The sequence below is a fragment of the Sinocyclocheilus rhinocerous genome, unplaced genomic scaffold (genome assembly GCF_001515625.1).
Source record: "Sinocyclocheilus rhinocerous isolate Xijiao unplaced genomic scaffold, SAMN03320098_v1.1 scaffold1233, whole genome shotgun sequence".
NCBI lineage: Eukaryota > Metazoa > Chordata > Actinopteri > Cypriniformes > Cyprinidae > Sinocyclocheilus > Sinocyclocheilus rhinocerous.
The window spans coordinates 159,482-178,673 of NW_015639524.1; the positions used below are offsets into that span (position 1 = coordinate 159,482).

General features: G+C 36.8%; 2 protein-coding genes across 2 annotated transcripts in view; both read right to left on the minus strand.

Moving 5' to 3' along the window:
* LOC107751325 (serine/threonine-protein phosphatase 2A 55 kDa regulatory subunit B beta isoform-like) overlaps positions 1-13,579 on the minus strand; it is a 50,730-nt gene extending 37,151 nt beyond the window's left edge. The window contains exon 1 of the mRNA XM_016567002.1: positions 13,189-13,579. Within this exon, the coding sequence (XP_016422488.1) occupies positions 13,189-13,267 (79 nt within the window). The 5' untranslated portion in view covers positions 13,268-13,579. The remainder of the gene's footprint in view (positions 1-13,188) is intronic.
* Positions 13,580-17,631: 4,052 nt separating this feature from the next.
* LOC107751342 (interleukin-17B-like) lies at positions 17,632-18,223 on the minus strand. Its single transcript, XM_016567037.1, has 2 exons — positions 18,046-18,223; positions 17,632-17,961 (listed from the first exon to the last, which is right to left on the minus strand). Exons 1-2 carry the CDS (start codon positions 18,067-18,069, stop codon positions 17,632-17,634), a joined length of 354 nt encoding a protein of 117 aa, XP_016422523.1. The 5' UTR covers positions 18,070-18,223.
* Positions 18,224-19,192: the final 969 nt, after the last annotated feature.

Consider the following 19,192-nt stretch of genomic DNA (forward strand, 5'->3'; position numbering starts at 1 on the left):
TTTAGTTTAACAATTATTATAAAGCATTTATTTTGAATGAACACTAACCCCATGTGCAAAACAACAAACAAAAACAGTACCCTTTTCTAGTGGATCAGCTCTCTCTTGTGCTGGAAGTAAAAAGGAAGAAATTCTCCAGAATGAGCAGCAGAGAGTGCTATAACACAAAAAATAGATTACAGTCCACTACACGGTCACTTCGTTTTAAGAGCACACATAAATAAATAGAGTTCAAAGAGTGCTGCTATATTTACTCCATCTCCATGACCTGCTGGTACTCTTGCACAGTTTGAGTCAAAGGTCAAATCACAAGCCTACATGTCGGTACAAAACAAAACACGTTTACTGTGCCATACAACACGCACACACACACGCACGCACGCACGCACACACACACACACACACACACACACACACACAAAAAGCCAGAGGATAATTTTATTGATCAAAGCTTTCTCTTTCTTAGCTCAAGACACTTAATTGAGTTCTCAGTCATGTTTCATGTATTACCATTGTCTCAGATATTTCTCGTAAAAATTTTAATAAAAAATAAAAATAGATACAAATTAGACAGTTGCTGACAGAGTAAGAGTACAGAGCTATTAAATGAATGTGGATATCATAGTTCAGATTTTGATGAAAAATATTCTTCATCATTTTGGCAATTCCAAGCACATAGGACACTGTTGAGATCTCTTTCAAAACTAAAGCAGACACTTGTGAGAGATCTTGTTCTCAGGAGAAAACCTCTATTTGATTTTCATGCAGTCTGTCTAGGAGAAACAATTAAAATATTAAAGAGCCCATACCCCTCACATGGCCATTGCACGCTTGTGCAAATGTTGTGTTTCACTGTCCAACAAAACCCAAGCCCAAACAAACCAACAATCTTTCTCTCGTTGAGACACAAATTCTCACATATACATGCACAGTAGCATGCTGAACTACAATTCACTCATTTTATATCATATTAAACAAAATGACAAAACTGTCCCCAGTCTACCCATGAGTGCCTGGAGCGTGAGCTTTTGAGAGGAAAAAGAGCTGGATCAATTCTCTGCTGTAGGACTGTTTGCAGTCCTGAGGCTCCAACTGTTCCACACTAAACTGCATCAAAAACTCTGTCTGTACCGGAGATACCCAGAAACGTCAGAGATGACAATGAATCTCTTTTGTTTTGCTGATAAAAGCCAGTTGGCATATGGAGGACCAGTGTGCGAGTCCAACACAGATGGTTCATTATTAAGTGCAGAATCTATTACAGATTTAGTTTTAGAAAGGTTTAGTTTTAGTATAGATGGGAGATTCCCGTCTATATCAACATTTCCCCTTTTATGTGTTTCCTTTCCACAAAAATCTGCCCAACAGCCTGTTTTTTGTTAACTGGCCACATCTTGTGAAGCGAAAAGCTGTGTGTTTGTAATAAATTTATCATTAAGACATTTTTACCTAAGTCCTCTATCCATAATAATGCTTTCTCAGTTGTTTGGACTCTCATTCTAACGGCACCCATTCACTGCAATTGATCCATCTGATTCATCTTGGATGGTTTGAGTACATTTTCAGCAATTTTTCTCTGTTTCTTTAAGACTGCTATGTAAACCACACAAATAGTCATATGCAGAGTAAGAAAGCATATTTAAACCCATTTTCATGATACTTGCCATTACATAGATTTTTTTCGCTAATATTTTTATTGCCATTTTGCCAATGTTCACTGTACCCCAACAGAAAATCTTCGTTTTACAAGCCTGTTTGCTGCTGTTTTTATTTACCTACTTTGAATGCAGAATGTTTGCTGGTTCTAGAACCTCCTTCCGATCAGTGCTTCCCCTAAAGCTATAAGTGTAAATCTGCAAAAATGTGGCTTCTTCTGTTCCGCCATGTTTCAACCTTGCATTAGCAAACAGCCATCATTCACATGTAAATACAGGCAGTCATGTGTTAATGAATTCAACTGTGTATTGTCAGTAAGTTGGTGAGGTTTTTTCCCCAGCTTATTTTCAAAAGACGGTCTTTTTGGACTGTGAAGGAAGTGTTGAGCTCTGTAAGTGTTATACACTGAACTCAAACAAATCAGGTAGTTGTGATGTTCTTTAAAGAGCTGCATGTATTGATTCTGGACTTCTTGGTTCCTTACACATAGTTCTTTAATTCCTTTTTGTCTACATACTTGAAAGTCTGTGAATGAGGGGTTTTAAGTAACTTGAACGGCAGTAAAAAGCTTGCTTTTCATTTATAACATTTGCTGTTGCTATCTATACTAGTAAGAACTACATATTTTTCAAAACCAACCTCCTCCATCCTTGAGAGTTTTGATGTTCAGCCTTTGATGGAGAGCTGAAAGAGAGAACTTTTTATCTAAAAATACTTTTTTTTTTTATAAACCAGAACAGCAGGACTCGAGCTCAGATACCTCAGTCCAATTACCTGCCTGAACCGAAACCAAATGTGAGAGGTAATTACCTTAAAATTAAAGCCCTCTCACAGAGTTCATGACATGAGAAGTGGTCCATAACTCTCATGCTGTTGAAGAGATATATCGGGTGTATTAATCTGAGAACAAAAGCCCAGACTGGAGCAGATATGTTGTGTTATTGAGGTTAAAAGAGGAAAAGTGCTCATTAGCTGTGTAAGTAAGCACTAATGGGGCAAAGGCATTTTGTTCCGCTTTGATCAATACAAGCAGAATCACGGTGTCTCTATGACAACCTGTGCTACTACAGAGAGAAACATGTCTCTTCAAGTCAAGATGAAATTAAAACTGACACTGGCTACGTTTTTAAAAGAATAGTTCATTCAAAAATGTTTTGTCATCGTAAACAGATCCTCTGCAGTGAATGGGTGCTGTCCGAATGAGAGTCCAAACAGCTCATAAAAACATCACAATAATCCACAAGTAATCCACACAACTCCATCAGTTAATTTCTTTTGAAGTGAAAAGCTGCGTGTTCGTAAGAAAAAAATTCATCAAGGCATTTTAACTTTAAACCGTTGCTTTCTGGACAAAATACGAGTCCATAACCTATATTAACGCTGGATTATTTGAGGTCCTTTTTACTCAGCGTCTGTTTTAGTTACCCAGAATAGCCAAGTATCTGACCACTGAATGCTGTGACTGACCAATCAGAATCAAACATTCAAGAGAGCCATGTAATAATATGAATTGACAGTAATGTAATGTTGGTTATTGTAATGAAAATTACAGCAATAATAATGATCAATAGAAAATGAAGTGTTATGATTTGGAGATGCTCTAGTCTAGAGGGTGAACTTGACTTTAAGCCTCTATGTCCTGGTCTCTATCTCTGTTCCCAGCAGGTGGAGACTCAAATAAACACGGCCTGATTCCTGGGACAACATGTTCATCCTCTGCAAACTCGCATTCAGGTGTGGCTTCATTTTGGCGAGAAACGTCCACTTATCACGATTCAATCAATTCCTGATAAAATCAGTTCTCGTTCTGCATTATGAAATACGTCACTTATGGAAGTAAAATTGTGTTTCATGTTAACAAGTGCACATGTGTCTTTGCAAGTCTTGATGCCATTTTTGACTGTGACTGGACAGGCTAATAAAATTTTACTCATGCAAGTTTTCTTGTTTGAGACATTTTGAAAAATAATCTTTGAGAACCACAGAAAAGAAATCCCAAATGTGTAGAGATATATGAGCGTAAATGTATTCTTTTTCACTTTCATACCCTTTTCCCTTTTTTCTTTATAAAAAAGTAAAGTCCCAGTTTTGTCCTCTTTATAAAGCTCTACCCAGCTTTGCCTTTTTTCTTTTGCTTTTTCTGTACGACATAACTACACCAAAATATTAACTTGACAAGCACCCTGAAGGAGACAAAGCAATGTTTGCAGAGATGAATATCATATAAGCATAAGACTCAGAACGTTGCTAACATTGCCTCGATTCATCATGTCTTTGTTTATCGCTGTACACGTGTGTAAACGTTTTAGGCTCTTTGACCTGGAAGTGCATGACCCAGATGTGCATTTCTTCCTGATCCCAGAGATTCCATTCAATCATGCGAGGACAATCCTCAAGTCCCTAATCCCAGTAGCCGAAGGGAAATCACGCAAAGTGGTGAGTCAAAGGGGGGATTATCAGAGGCATGTAAAACCCTTGCATGTAAAACACTTCCCAAAACCAGATTTCCCTATCAAAACACAAACATTGACTTTTTAGGAGCAAATGTAATCTCAGAAGGAAAGAAGTGACCCTAGTACACAGACATGTATGTCTGTGTTGACACGCATTGAAATCGATTAATAAACAAACAGCACTGCCTGACCCAGTGGAAATGAGCTAAAAAAATGGGTTAGAAATCAGCAGTTGTGTGGTCATGTGTATGACTGTTTCTTCCAGCAAAACAACTTTATTTTAGGCATTCACTTATGTACTTATATGATATATGATGTACTACAATATATGATATAAGATATGATATAATCTGTGATATGATATGCTACTACAGTATATATGATACTGTCACGGTCAAGGTGTGTGGAGGCAGGCAGGATGACGAACTGTCAGTGAACTAATTCGCAAGAGAAAGTGGATCATGCAGCAAGACAATGACCCCAAGCACAAAGTAGAAGCAGAAGTTGTTCTACCAAAGAATGGTTAAAGAAAAACAAAGCGAATGTTTCGTAATGGTCAAGTCAAAGTCCGGACCTTAATCCAATTGAAATTTTGTGGAAAGACCTGAAGCAAGCAGTTCATAGAAGGAAACCCACCAACATCATAGAGCTGAAGCGGTTCTGTACTGAAGAATGGTCTAAAACTCCTTCAAGATGTGCAGGACTGATCAACAGTTACAAGAAACGTTACTTGCAGTTATTGCTGCAAAAGGGGGTCACACCAGATACTGAAAGCAAAGATTCACATACTTTTGCCACTCACAGATATGTAACACTGGATCATTTTTCTCAATAAATAAATGGCAAAAAAAAATTTTTGTCTCATTTGTTTGTTTGGGGTCTCTTTGTCTACTTTTAGGACTTTTTTTTATTATGAATTTTGATTATGTTTTGAGTCATATTTATGCAGAAATATAGAAAATTCTAAAGGGTTCACAAACTTATATATATATAATTTTAATTTGTTTTCTATTTTTTCCCCTCGTCTTGTTATATGGCATGGCATGCCACATCAAAAGTCATCTGATCACTTTTTGACTTTGGTCCGCAGGCCCTGGTACTGATCTCTTGTTTAAATAAACAACATTTATTTGAAATATAAATTATTTGTAACATTAGAAACTCTTTACTGTCATTTTATAACCTTTCTGAATCCTAATAATGAATAGATGTTGATGTGTAAATGTGGGTGGCTGTACGCTAATATCCTCGTTGTGACATCATCACTCTGATGACCCGTTTTTGCAAATTAATTTCTATAAATGTTCTGGATGGACTGTAGAGGGAGCTTTGTGGACATTACAGTATGTCTACAAATCCATGCTATGTCAAGTTTAAGTTGTATGATTTGCTGTGGTTTTTCTGTTCAACAGAAGAAAGCCAAAAGCAAAACCAAACCTCCTCTGTGGATTGTCTGCATACACGTGTCAATCATCTGTTCCTGCATGGTTGTGTTTGTGTCTCTTGTTTGCTGGTGTGTGTTAGCTCTGGCAGCCCAGCTATGACTCATACACCACTAACACAGAGATAGAGAGACAGGAGGAGGGTCTCTCATCGAGGCAAGCATGTTAGATCTATTCTGAGCCCTCCAGTCCAAAGGTCATTAGCATAAAACATGCTAGATAAAAAGAGCCGATGGAGGTTTTTGCATCTCATAGTCAAATTAATTGGACATGAAAAAGCAGGTGTCTGATCAGCTCTCCTAATGTACGATTCTTCAAACTCAACGTGCAACATGTGCTGATATATGTCTCCTTTCTGCATCTGGTTTGAGCAAGCTTGAGCTATAAATGTAGTCCTTAGCTCTGATTGATCAGACGCTGTGGACATTTAATGGAAAGCAGGATTTTTCTTGCTTTTTTTAAATTAGCCAGTTTGCTGTACTAATGTACAGCTCATCCCCAGGCAACACAGAACATTTGGAAACTAAGCTGCAAAAATGGGGTCATTCAAAAATAATCATGCTTGTGGTGTCATCACGTGTACATGACTGCTCTTTTGCGAAAGATGTTAGCTAATTATATGTACGGGATGACGTAAAGTCAGTGAATCGATAAACCTCCACAGGGTGATGAGGGGCAAATAATATGAATGATTGATTTGAAACGGTTTCTATTTTAAATTATTTACAGTATATAATTATTTATGTAAATATTAATAATTTATATTATTTATATTATGTTCAAATGTTTGGGGTCAAGCATGATTTTTTTTTATATTAATACTTTTATTCAGGCAGTAAAGACATTTCTATTTCAAATAAATGCTGTTCTTTTGAACGCTCTGTTCATCAAAGATTCCTGAAAAAATGTATCATGGTTTTAAAAAATATAACCCACCAAAACTGTTTTCAGCATTGGTAATAATAGGAAATGTTTCTTGAGCACCAAATCAGCATATTAGAATGATTTCTGAAGAATCATGTGACACTGAAGACTGGAGTAATGATGCTGAAAATTCATCTTTGCCATCACAGAAATAAATTATGTTTTTAAAACATTGAAATCGAAAACATTATTATTTTTATTGTAATAATATTTCACAATATTACAGATTTTAAATAAATGCAGCCTTGGTGCACATAAGAGACTCATTTAAAAAACATTAAACATTAACTTTGAACATTGAATGGTAGTGTACAGAAATATATTCAAAATTTTAATTTAATTTATTTTGTTGGGATAAACCTCTTGAGATGTATATATATATATATATATATATATATATAGTGTAAATCCTATTATAGTTTTTATATAAATCAAAATGTACAACACAAACAGGCTGTTTGATTCTGAAGATCACTACAAAAAACTGGCCTACAAGAAAACTAAACTACAGGCTTGACTACCATTATTAGTGGACTTCATTAAAATAAAATAAAATAAAATTCTGCAACAATATGGCCCTTTTTGAAGGGGCGTGCATGACAGATTTCCTGTGTTTGATTGGTGGTACAGTGAAATGACCTTAAAGTCTGTCCCTTCCAATGGTGTGGGAGTTTGGAATCGCTGTTTTCTCCCAACTGCAGGCTGCTCGTGATTCATCAACTGCAAAAAGCCTGGCGTCTCTCCGAGAACTTTCATTAAACGTGAAGAAAAGCATACTCCAGTACGGCCATCCTGGGTATAAATAATTTTACGGAACGAGGGAGGGAGGGAAGTGAAGAAGTATGTTTATTTGCATAGCATACTAATGGATCTTCCTGGCATACTTAGCCATGTATGCGCGCATAATCACACACAGCATTATGCAATAACACAACTTGCATGTACGCTCACCTACAGTGTGTTACATCAATAATTAAAACAAATGCTAGCGTCTGTGCTACTGCCTTCCCTTCAAAAGTAAGAGCAGGTGAAAAAGCGCATGTGTGAAGTAGCACGACAACACAACATAGCAGACATCAAGAACACGTGAGGAGCAAATATATAGAAACAGTGCTGATTCATTTCTGTCTCTCCCTGCTTAGTCATGTGCCAGAAGGAAAAAAAGGTAATTGATCCAGCAGGTTTCTTTTTAAAGCTGCACTTCTCTTCTGCTCAGTGTTTCCTGGATGTGCAGAATATAGCCAAGACAATAGAGCTCCTTATCTGAGAACACTGCAAAGCAACAGCCCCAAAAACGTCTGTGAGCGAGCATAAATATAGGTAACATGCATTGAAGAGTCTCTCTTTCTCTCTCCCCCCTCTCTCCGTCTCTTTCTTTCTTCCTGGAGTCTGTTCACAGATCTGAATCAGCTGACCTGCCCTCAGTCTGGAGAACACAAAGCAGGATTTGTGCTGCTGTGGTTTCTCGTCTCTCTCGCTGAAAGAGTGGACGGAAGACTAATGCATCCACCGCTTTAGAAAGGAAACTGATGCAGGATTTAGACAAAGGCAAAGTGTGTGTTTGAGTGAGTATGTGTGTGAATGCACAAACACCTGGCTCGGAGAATTTGAAAGCGTTGTGCTGATGAACCTCGGCCTGCTCTGAGAGAGTTTCATTTACAGTGGTGCCAAACATATTTGAACATATAGGCCACACTTAAAAATGTCTGAATGTCATTTCATTAGTCATTTTTTAAGTGACTTTTAACCAACTTTATAAAAATCAGTAAAGATTTCAGAGCAAAAAAGACGCAGGAAACATGACCTGAAGGTGGACAGTTTTACAATTATACTAAAAGGCCTTTTACGTGCTAAAATAAATATAAACTATTAATCAAAGTAATTAAGTTTTGATTATGCTGATAATTTAGAGGCCTTAGAAATTTGCGTATCAAATATACAGCTGGCTTTATAAAACCTATTAAAAATATTTGTTGGAATTTTTGCTTGAGACGTGTGCTTATGCTAGCTTTCTTTATTATAAGTGTGACTTTGTTTGATATTCTGTTATATATCACATGCATTTAAAAAACAAAAAGTGCCCAAACACTTTTTGGGAAGAACAAAAGCTAGACAGAATAAAGAAGCAGACAGGGACCCCAGCTGTTGGACAGATCACCCTGTCCCCTCAGGGGACCCAGAGCTCAATTTTACTACATTTCCCATGAGGCCATGGGTGAGTCAGGGTCATGCACACACCCATAGAAAAGAAAAGTCACCAATGAGATTCTAAAATCCAATTTCATTCATTGAAATGAAGCTGAAATATAACAAAATATAAATATCAGATGAAAAATGTTGCCTTGGAATCTAACCGGAATAAAATAAGTTTAAATTGAAGTACTAACGTTGCTCAAATATTTTAAAATAAATTAAAGCTAAATAGAATAGAAATAAAAATGGCATAAGCACATAACTGCTAATGTTAACGTTTTTAATGTCCATTAAATGCTTTATGGCCTGTCTTAATGAAGTATTTATCTATATCTGTATTTAACTAACAATGAAAAGATTTGAAAATATTTATTAATGTTAATTTCAACATTTACTAATACATTAGTTAAATCCGATCCGAGATCCGAGCTGACATGAACTAACAATGAAAAGTTGTATTTTTATTAACTAATGTTAAAAACAAAAAATACTGTATAACAATAAATACTGCATCAAATGAATTCCTCAATGTTAGTGCATTAATTAACGTTAACAACTGGAACCTTATTGTAAAATGTTACCAATTTTGTTTTTCCTTTAGAGTTTCACATCTCAAATGTGCTCAGATTGGCCAAGATCCTGAAGTGTGCAAAAGTCTCAATATGCATTCACACATTACTCATGAAATTCTTCCAAAACCAAAATATCTCATGCTATCGCAATTCATTTCCAAGCGCTAGTCTATACTCTTATTATGTCTCATTTATGCTTATTACTCTTATTAATGTCTCATTTATGCTTATCCTAAGGAATTTTAAGGAAAAACACCAGAGATTAAGTTGAAACATAACTTCAGTCTCTTCAGTGATGAAAAGCATCCTCTGAGAAATAAGATTGCACACACTCTGCCTCTCTTATAATCTTACAGTCTTACAATCGGTTTAGTTAAGAGGTTATGCGAGCATTTTGAAAGATCGACCCTTTTCTCTCTGTGTAATGTGTCTACAGTTTGCTATTTCATTCTGGTGTCTCTCCTCCCCCACTTAACCTCTCACAACTCTTCCTCTCATATCATGATATCTACTTTATAGCTCAGGCCACACACACGCTCATGCTCTCATGTTGTATAATTCCCATTAACAGTGCTTCACTGAAGTGTGTGTGTGACCAAAAATGAGTACATATGACAAGCTGCTGCTTGTTTTTTCCTGACACAAGCAAAATACGTGGAATTCATCAGTGTTTAAAAGTTAATCCATCACAATCTTTATCGATCGTCCAGACATCACACACACACACACATTCATGAATAACCCATCGGAAAACATGCAATGACTAAGCATGCTTCCTCCTCAAGTCAACGGGGGTTCGGAAAAACCAATTTATCAGTCACCACACACTCGGGTTTCTGCCCCCGTTTGCTGGTAGGTGCTATAACAGCGGTTCTGGTTCAATCCCCATTTCATGCTGAAATAAACGATCTGCTGCCCGGCCTCTAGGCCAACACCCTGATATTACATTTGCCATTCGTCCGACAAACACAAACAAGCATCCTCAAAACAAGTTCATGCGGCTGCGCTGGATGGATCACTGAGAAAATTCACTTTGGGGCCTTCGGGTCATTTCACTAATGAATGACCGGATATTGAACGCTGAAAGCACAGCCAGACCCCTGGGCTTTGACAGACTATGCCAGTCCAACCGTCCTCAGTTCGGCTCGCAACCTTCCCAATTTATTTGCTCAGTGCACAGAAAGGCCAAAGTGCACTTCATTAGCCTGAAGAAGCATTTTTAAGAACCATAACACCCCTGTTTCACGCTCATGTATTCAGAGTCATCACCGCTGACCTCTGTTACACAACCGCAAGCTCTCTCACTCATTTACTCATCAGTTTTTCTGCACGCTAGCTGGTGGCTACAGCTGAGCTCTTGATGCTGGTCAGCATACAGTGTCTTTCAAACTGTGTGCCAGCTGTATTATTGTCATCTAGGGTCGGGAAGCCAACGTGGCCCCATTTGTTGTTATGAAATGCTTGATTATAGAGGTTACAACCGTTTCAAAATGACCAGGAGCTCAAGGCTTCTCTAAAACAGACTCACTGGCACGACTACCAAGAAAGTCTGCCAGCGATGAATAATTAATCTACTGTTGCATCATTAAAACTGTCCAATAAATATGTCTATCATTGCTCTAAACAGAGGCGTTTGATAGCTAAATCTTGCACAATCACTGTAAAGACTCACTTTAATGTGACTTGTTTATTTCATCACGCATATGAGATGATCGTGTGCCATATTTAAAGCTCCACACTTAAAAAAAAAAGTGGAAATAACTGGTTTTATGCAAGGATGTCTATAATTTTGTTAGCACTCATTCATTTCAGTAGCATTTGGTAGCTGACGCAGGACCTCTCGAATTTGAAATCTGCCATCTTTGCTCACTGAGCTTTTTGAGCGAATCCCCTGAGCGGTAAATGCCATGTGACTAATGCCGCATTCCAGAAGAAGTCAGAGGTGGGAATACCCAAGCTGAAATTTCCCACATTCAACCTCAGCGTGTTCCAGTCAATCACACATCATGGTCACGTACACCACAAAACGGCGGCATCATTTAGCAAGAATATTTTGTTAATGAACACAAAATGTTCTTTATATACTACATTATATAAAATGCAAACCATAAATGTAATAAGAATATCAATAGAATATAAATAATAATATAAATTAAAGCAGTATATACTATATATACATAATGTTTGGAAGTAAAGTATATACTGCTTATATATATATACCCACATACATACTGTACATACATACAAATAACGATGAACAGCGCTCAATAATATAATATATACAGTATATGCTTAAAATAAATAAATAACCGGCAAAACCTTGACCCCTTGGTTTTATGCTTCATCTACTACTACGAACATGCTAACGTTTGACGTGCACTTTGACACAGCAGGTGTCTTAATGAATGAACTTTGCTATAGTCCAGAATTTGGCTTTTTGCCTTTTATTGTATTAAAAATGAAGAACAAACAGGAAAGTATGGGGAAGGATTCAAGGCTGGATTTAAAAACACACAATGACTCTTCATGGCTCGGGAGCACATGCGCTGACCGACGTGCAACAGTTCTGATGTCACAGACCAATTTTAATCTTTATATTCACATCAGGATGAGAAATCATCACATGGCTGTTTGCTCACAGGAAACTAGTTTTCTCTTCAGATAAGGGCAATGAAGGTGATTATTTTAATAACAGCACCAGTTTTGATTTTCTTGCCCTCTGATTGCACTAAATCTGACTACAGTGTCCAAAAAAGTAATCTAACAATGATTTACAGTACCAGGCTGAGAAAGTGCAGCCTCAGGAACTGAACCAATAACAACTTGTAGATAATACGGTATTATTTGTATAGCCAATGATCTTTTTAAAAGCGTGGAGGGTCACAATTTCCTGTTTAATGGTAAAAAGCAACAGAGGGCAAAAGTAAATCAGACTTTTATGGTCGACAAGCTCTGCTATTCGACAGTGTTGTAAACATGATGTAGGGCACTCTGACCGGCACATAAAATTCACACATATTCACAAGGATGATTCTTCGACCAGATAATAAGGCTTCCTTTACACAAATGAACTCAAGCTGTTTTATTTAACCACATCTGCCAGTCTGACACAGAATTGCATAACCAGAAAATATAAAATCTGCTTTTATGATTGTAACAAAACTGTCACCAACGCATAGAAGAAGGCTTAAGAAGAAGAACAGCATGGATTCATAACTGAAAAGGTCATTCATTTGCTCAGGTATTGGGGACTTATGAAATAATACAGTACTTAAGAATTGTATTCATTTCAAATTGTGTTCCTCTGCTCTCTGAAAGAATAAATCTTATATCCAACATCCAACAATGTGAAATCTTATATCTCATATCCAACAATGATCATTATGTAGCATCACATCTTATATACATCTTAACATCCAACTTTTTAGGACAAAAGCACGTCACATGTATCTGTTATTTTGATATATCCAAATTTACTTTAGTCCAAGAGTCTGAGACTAAATTGAAAAATGTATAAATACATAAATAAAGTAAAAATGGGCATGTATGTCAGCTGTAATTATTTTGTATATCCAAATGTACCTCAAGTCTGAGACTATATTGAAAAACTGGGATTTTTCTATTTAAACATGGAGGTTAGACCTGAAAATAAAATAAATAAAAATTAAAGTTATGGCATAAAATGAAGAAAATATACATATTAACTTAATTTTTTATTATTATTATTATTGTTGTTGTTGTTGTTGTTTTCAATAAATAAAACTAACATAAAAAAATTCCCACTCATTCTTGATCACATACTACCCCTCAGAGTTGTAAACATAAGCCTTGCTTATGGCAAACATCCCTTGCACTTCCAGACAGAAAGTTGTCATTAGGCAGCATACCTTCAGCACGCTGTGGCCCAGCAAAATCAATGTCCAGCTGTCTGTGCGGATCGGCTCTTACCTTCCGTGTGACAGCTCGAGGAGTGCAGGGTGCTCGGAGGTCGGAAGAGGTAAGGCAGGTATCGGGAGAAACATTTCATCTTTCTTTCGTCTGGTTTCCTTTGGGAGGCTCCTTTCCCACCATCCGCGCCGCGATGACAGCCGATCCGGACCGGAGGAGGGATGCTGCTGCTGCTCCCTGGATGCGTGCGGAGTTACGGCAGCATTCTAAACACTTCTCACGCGTGTGTCAAGAAGACGTGCTGTGCATCCTCACAGTTCATCATGTTTTCCTCCCAGAAGGACGGAGGGTTGACCTGTTTTCCGGAGCTTCGGTTGGGAGGGGCGGTGATGAGGGCAGTTACACTGTTACATGGACATTTACCCTCTGACCAGGAGTGTACTGTGCACAGCCCGACTGATCAGAGAGCTTTATTTAGATACATGACATGAAATCACCCTCATGTTTATGAGAGCGACTGTAAACTTTTTGCTGTTAAATTTAAAGCTGTCCAATAGCTCCATCTAATGGTTGCCATGTATACCGCTATTGATATTAATACAATTTCTGTAGGCTATTAATATTCAATCAATTTAATATGTTGATCATGTTTATGAAATGAAAGCGAGGCTGTGAAGGATAGAAGTGCAGTGCTTTCAATGGATTGTACTGTTTTTTAACAACATACCGAGTGTTCAGCTGAACGTTTTTCAGAAAAAAAAAACTTTCAGTTGACAAAGAAACTCCATAAAACGTCTGTCTCCCACGGCCTCGTTTTCTTATTAAATTCAATATCCCAGGTAACAAATGCAGGTTATAAAAACGTTGTGGCAACGTTGTTTTGAAATGTTTCTAACACTTTGACATGTCCAGTTTCGTGTCGTGATTTTAACGTTGTTTAAAGGTTACAAAAACATTTCTTACAACGTTCTGAACATTTTCTCTTATTTTAGTATTATGATAATAGCCTATTCATCAAGTGCAAATAACATCATAAGGACGTCCTTACGAAAATGAACCATGGTTTTACTACACTAACCATAACCATTGTATTTGTAGTAAACTGGTTATACAAATGGTAATCAATATGCCAAAAAAAAACATGGTTACTACACTTTTACTACAACAAAACCATGGATAATTTCCGTAAGGGTCCCGAGAGATGTTGTTCTAAAAACATTTTCTCTCAACGTTATGACAATGTAGGCTATATCAAATATTAATAAAGTTATATGAATGTCCTGACATTTATATAACTTTTAAAAAACATTAGTGAAAGTTACGAAAATGTTCCCTGTTAGCTGGGATGGCGTCTAAACTGACTAAGGTTTTATAGATGGCATGTAAACATAAAACACCATCAGAGTGAAACTAATATTACAGCAAAAACATTAACTAAACAATCTGAAAATGTAAATAACTGAGAACAAAATAGGAATAAAAATAGGACTATAGAAAATATAATTATTTTGTTTAATATGCACAGAGGTATCGCACTTAGACGCAGAGACCATCTGCTTAATCAACCTAATCTAAAAGTATAAGTATGTAATTCTCTTGTTACCACAACTGTCTCATACCACCTTAAACAGAAACATGTGTCATAATTCTGATACTGAACAAACACTTAGCTAATTGTTTATTTATTTACTTAGGCAAATGCCACCTGGACCCCTCAGTACAAATGTGAAGACTCATGAATGATATTTGGTGACGGAAATCACACACTGAGTAGTCAGCGAGAGTGGCCAGTGCCTCTGAGAACAGGTGCCATCTGTGCTGGTCCCCCGGGTATCAGCATATTAAAATATCAAAGAGTTCACTCTCACCAACCATCCCTCTCTTTCTCGCTCTCCTCCTACTCCCTGACACACGCTGCTTGACTCACTGTTGGGAACTCATGCTGTGTCTTTTTTTAAGAAAGCACTAAAACCTCAATGAATATTTATGAGCCACAAGAGCTTCTAAATATAGATTGACAGTCCTGGATATATTGAATCCGAAAAGCTGAAGTAGTGGTCGCCTACAGATTTGTGTTGGTATATAGTATATATATATTCTCTCTCTCTACTTTAGTGGGTAGAAAACAAATAAACTTTTTAACAAAAGTAAATGTTTTAATAATTTGCTTCAGCTTTAGTAATAACAATATAAAAGCCATATATAATTTTAGGATTTTTTTAAATATTATAATATCACTTTAGAATAGCACACCTAATTGTTTCCCCTCTTTTTTATTTTTTTATTTTTTATAATTGTTGTTTTTGTAAATACAGGCCTATTCCTATATTGAATATCACATTAAACGTAGATAACTGAGAGTACGTTATGAGATTAAAATATCCCACTGAGAGCTGTTGAAAATAATCACTGAGAGTGCATCATTGTCCAGATGTCTGTCAGCTCCTACCTTCAGCTGCCGTCACCTTCGATGGACCCTTCACCTGCACCAAACACCAGGTTCGTTCACCTGGACCGCGTCCTTCTCGCAAGTAATCAAACAACAACAACAGTCAGACTTAAAGTCGTGTTTTTCATTTTAAGATTATGCTATGTCATTTTATCAGCCAAACACATACCAAGCATGATGCGTCCTTCTCCTGTATTTTTCTCGATTACTGTTCCTCGCTGATGACTAATAGGATTGAGGTGATGCAGGACTCGCCTGCTCGAGTCCTGCTGATGGCGCACATGAGACCAGGAGCTGAAATGTCTTATAATTGTAATAGTAATATAGATTGACAGTCCTGGATATATTGAATCCGAAAAGCTGAAGTAGTGGTCGCCTACAGATTTGTGTTGGTATATAGTACAGAGCTATAAAAAGGACTTGCCATGTACAACAGTCCAGCTGCAATATGCAATTCTGTGCAATGTTTCAGTGAATAGGTAAATGGATTATTCTGTTTGCCGCTCAATTAACTAACAGTCTTCACTAATTCACAGACATTCTTCAAATTATGAGCGTAGCTGTTTGATTGATTAGGCCTAATTTCTGAGTTTTATATTCTGGCTCAAAACGATATTTCATACTCAGAATGGCAATATCTTGGCAAGTAGACTGCTTCACTAGCAGTGTTGTCACGGCAGTTTGTCACGTGTAATTGTGACAAATTACAATTATAGAAACACAACAGGTTGTTTGTCAAAAGAGAGGGGAAAATGTTAAAGTTAACTGTTTTCTCCTATACATTTCTCTGCAAAAAGTGGAAAAATTATATTGAGTGATTATATATAAAGAGCATATAGTATATATACTGTATATAAATTGTATTGTGACAGAATCTGGGGGGCTGCATAAACTAATGTTAAAGTTAATAACAGTAAGGAATAAAAACTAAATCTACATGAAACAGCTGCCGTCACCTTCGATGGACCCTTCACCTGCACCAAACACCAGGTTCGTTCACCTGGACCGCGTCCTTCTCGCAAGTAATCAAACAACAACAACAGTCAGACTTAAAGTCGTGTTTTTCATTTTAAGATTATGCTATGTCATTTTATCAGCCAAACACATACCAAGCATGATGCGTCCTTCTCCTGTATTTTTCTCGATTACTGTTCCTCGCTGATGACTAATAGGATTGAGGTGATGCAGGACTCGCCTGCTCGAGTCCTGCTGATGGCGCACATGAGACCAGGAGCTGAAATGTCTTATAATTGTAATAGTGTGTGACATTGTTTGTAAGAACATCACGAGTAGTAGTTTTAAGACATGAAAAACATATTTTTAATTACATTTATAATAAATTATAAAATACTAGATGTAGCCTACTTTCCTCATTATAATGTCAAGAACTTGCAATCATCTGAATCATGAAATCATTGTATAAATGTTTTAAAAATGGCAAAGTGTACATTGTGTCGCTCATGTGTGAACGTTGTTTTCAGTTAAGAGCTGGCACGATAATATTTACTTTAAAATTCCAGTAAATTTGTTTATTTATTTCTGTTTCGTATATTGTATTTACGGTAAAGACACGATGATTTTGTCAGTTCTCGATTTGCAAATATGTACCTGGAAATAACTGTATATTTGGGGGAAATATGAGAAAAATTGTGAATATAATATTTTTTAACAAAATACTTTAAAGTTGTGTCCTCGGGTTATGTTTCAACCCAGTTATCATCCCCACATTAAAATGAAAGAAAACCATTAAAAACATAATTATGAAATCATAAAAGTGTCTCCTCTTTGTATCACTATATGGTATATTTTACCTGAAACAACATACAGAACTACCACATTTTGCTATAAGTTTGATTGCATCATATAATAAAGATGCATAAAATAATTTATAATGATACAAATAATTTCTGTTTAATTTTTTTAAAATTTACTTTGAGGTCTCTCAATCTTCAATCAGAACATAGGGGTTAATAATAATATAATAATATTCATAATGATAATATAATAATATTCATATTTGCATTTCAAAGTTGAAACTAACAATAAACTCCATGTTACACCCACCTGTAGGACCAGGGAGAAAGGCTGCGACTGTTGGACATCCAAAGTTTGCGATCCACCACACATTTGTTTATGGATAAGTTGGGATTGTTTCGGACCTGAGACACCATGTCCTCAATACTCTTGTCAAAGTCAATTTCAACAGCACCGGGCATCACACCTGATTCTGGACCTGTCATCATCGGATCCGGGGAGATTCTGACAGACGAGGCGTTCCGGCGAGGATGCGACTCCAGTTTCCGTCTCCGAGACTTTCCTTCTCTACTGGTGTACTTTGTGTCAGTGGGCACAAACAGGTTCCCCACCATCAGGACCATGAACACCTGCAATATGAAGTACCGAGGCTTTAATTTAATTCTTATAATGCTTTACCAAGTAAACAAATATTTAACTTTTCTGAGACTCACCTTATTCCATATATTTTTCCACATTGTTTTCAGTCAGAGTGCAATAAGTTGTCACATTTGTCTCCTCGCTGTGTATGTATTGAATGGAAGGAGCGTGGATTACTCAGGATTACTCATACTGAAGTGTCACGCCTCACACTGACACAGTAGCCTACAGGGACACACCTGAAACAAACAGTTCAAGGTGGGGCCACATCAAGATATATAGCTATATACAAGAATAATCCTATTCTGTGTAACCCTCTCAAACACATTAGATAGATAGATGGAAAGACAGAGAGATAGATACACAGAGAGATAGACGGTTAGATAGATAGCTAGACAGACAGACAGATAGATAGACAGACAGACAGACAGACAGACAGATAGATAGATAGACAGACATATATAGATAGATAGACAGACAGACATATATAGATAGACAGATATAGATAGATAGACAGACAGACAGATTAGATAGATAGATATATAGATAGACATATATGGATAGACAGATAGATATAGATAGATAGATAGATAGAATGGTAGTAAGTTAACCATTAGTTAAAAGAGAGTGTATTATTACAAATTTACAGGTGCATGAGAGGTTTTCAATAGAATTTTGTCCAATTTCACAGAGAACTAACCTTTGTACCTTTGTTGTTTTCATGTGTGTCTATTCAATCGCATGCACTCAAAAGACCCTTTTTATTCTTAAGTCCTAAAGCCCAGAGAGAACAAACGGCCAGACAGAGCTTTATGCGCCTTAGACCCATTCTGTGAACCAAACTACAGGCTAAAGAACACTGTCTACAGCTACAGATTTGGTCAATCCATGTTTTCCCCTGATCTGGCTCATTCAATGCTATATTCATTTTCACAATGGACGGCATTGAGCTGTGTAAAAGAACACCTGCTCGTATGACATGTCAGGGCAGTGTAGTAGACCTGCAGTTTCAAAGAGAACAGTTGTGGCAAACTGTGTTTTGCTATTTTTGAAGGTTGGTTGGATAAAAGCCAAAAAACAGACACACATAATATTGTGTTGAATAAAAACTGTTTTCAAATTCATTGACAATTATATCATTCTAATAAAATGGCTAGTGACTCAGATTTGCCTTCTTTCTTCTTCTGTAACCTTTTGACAAAGGAAGTCCCTATTTTTCTT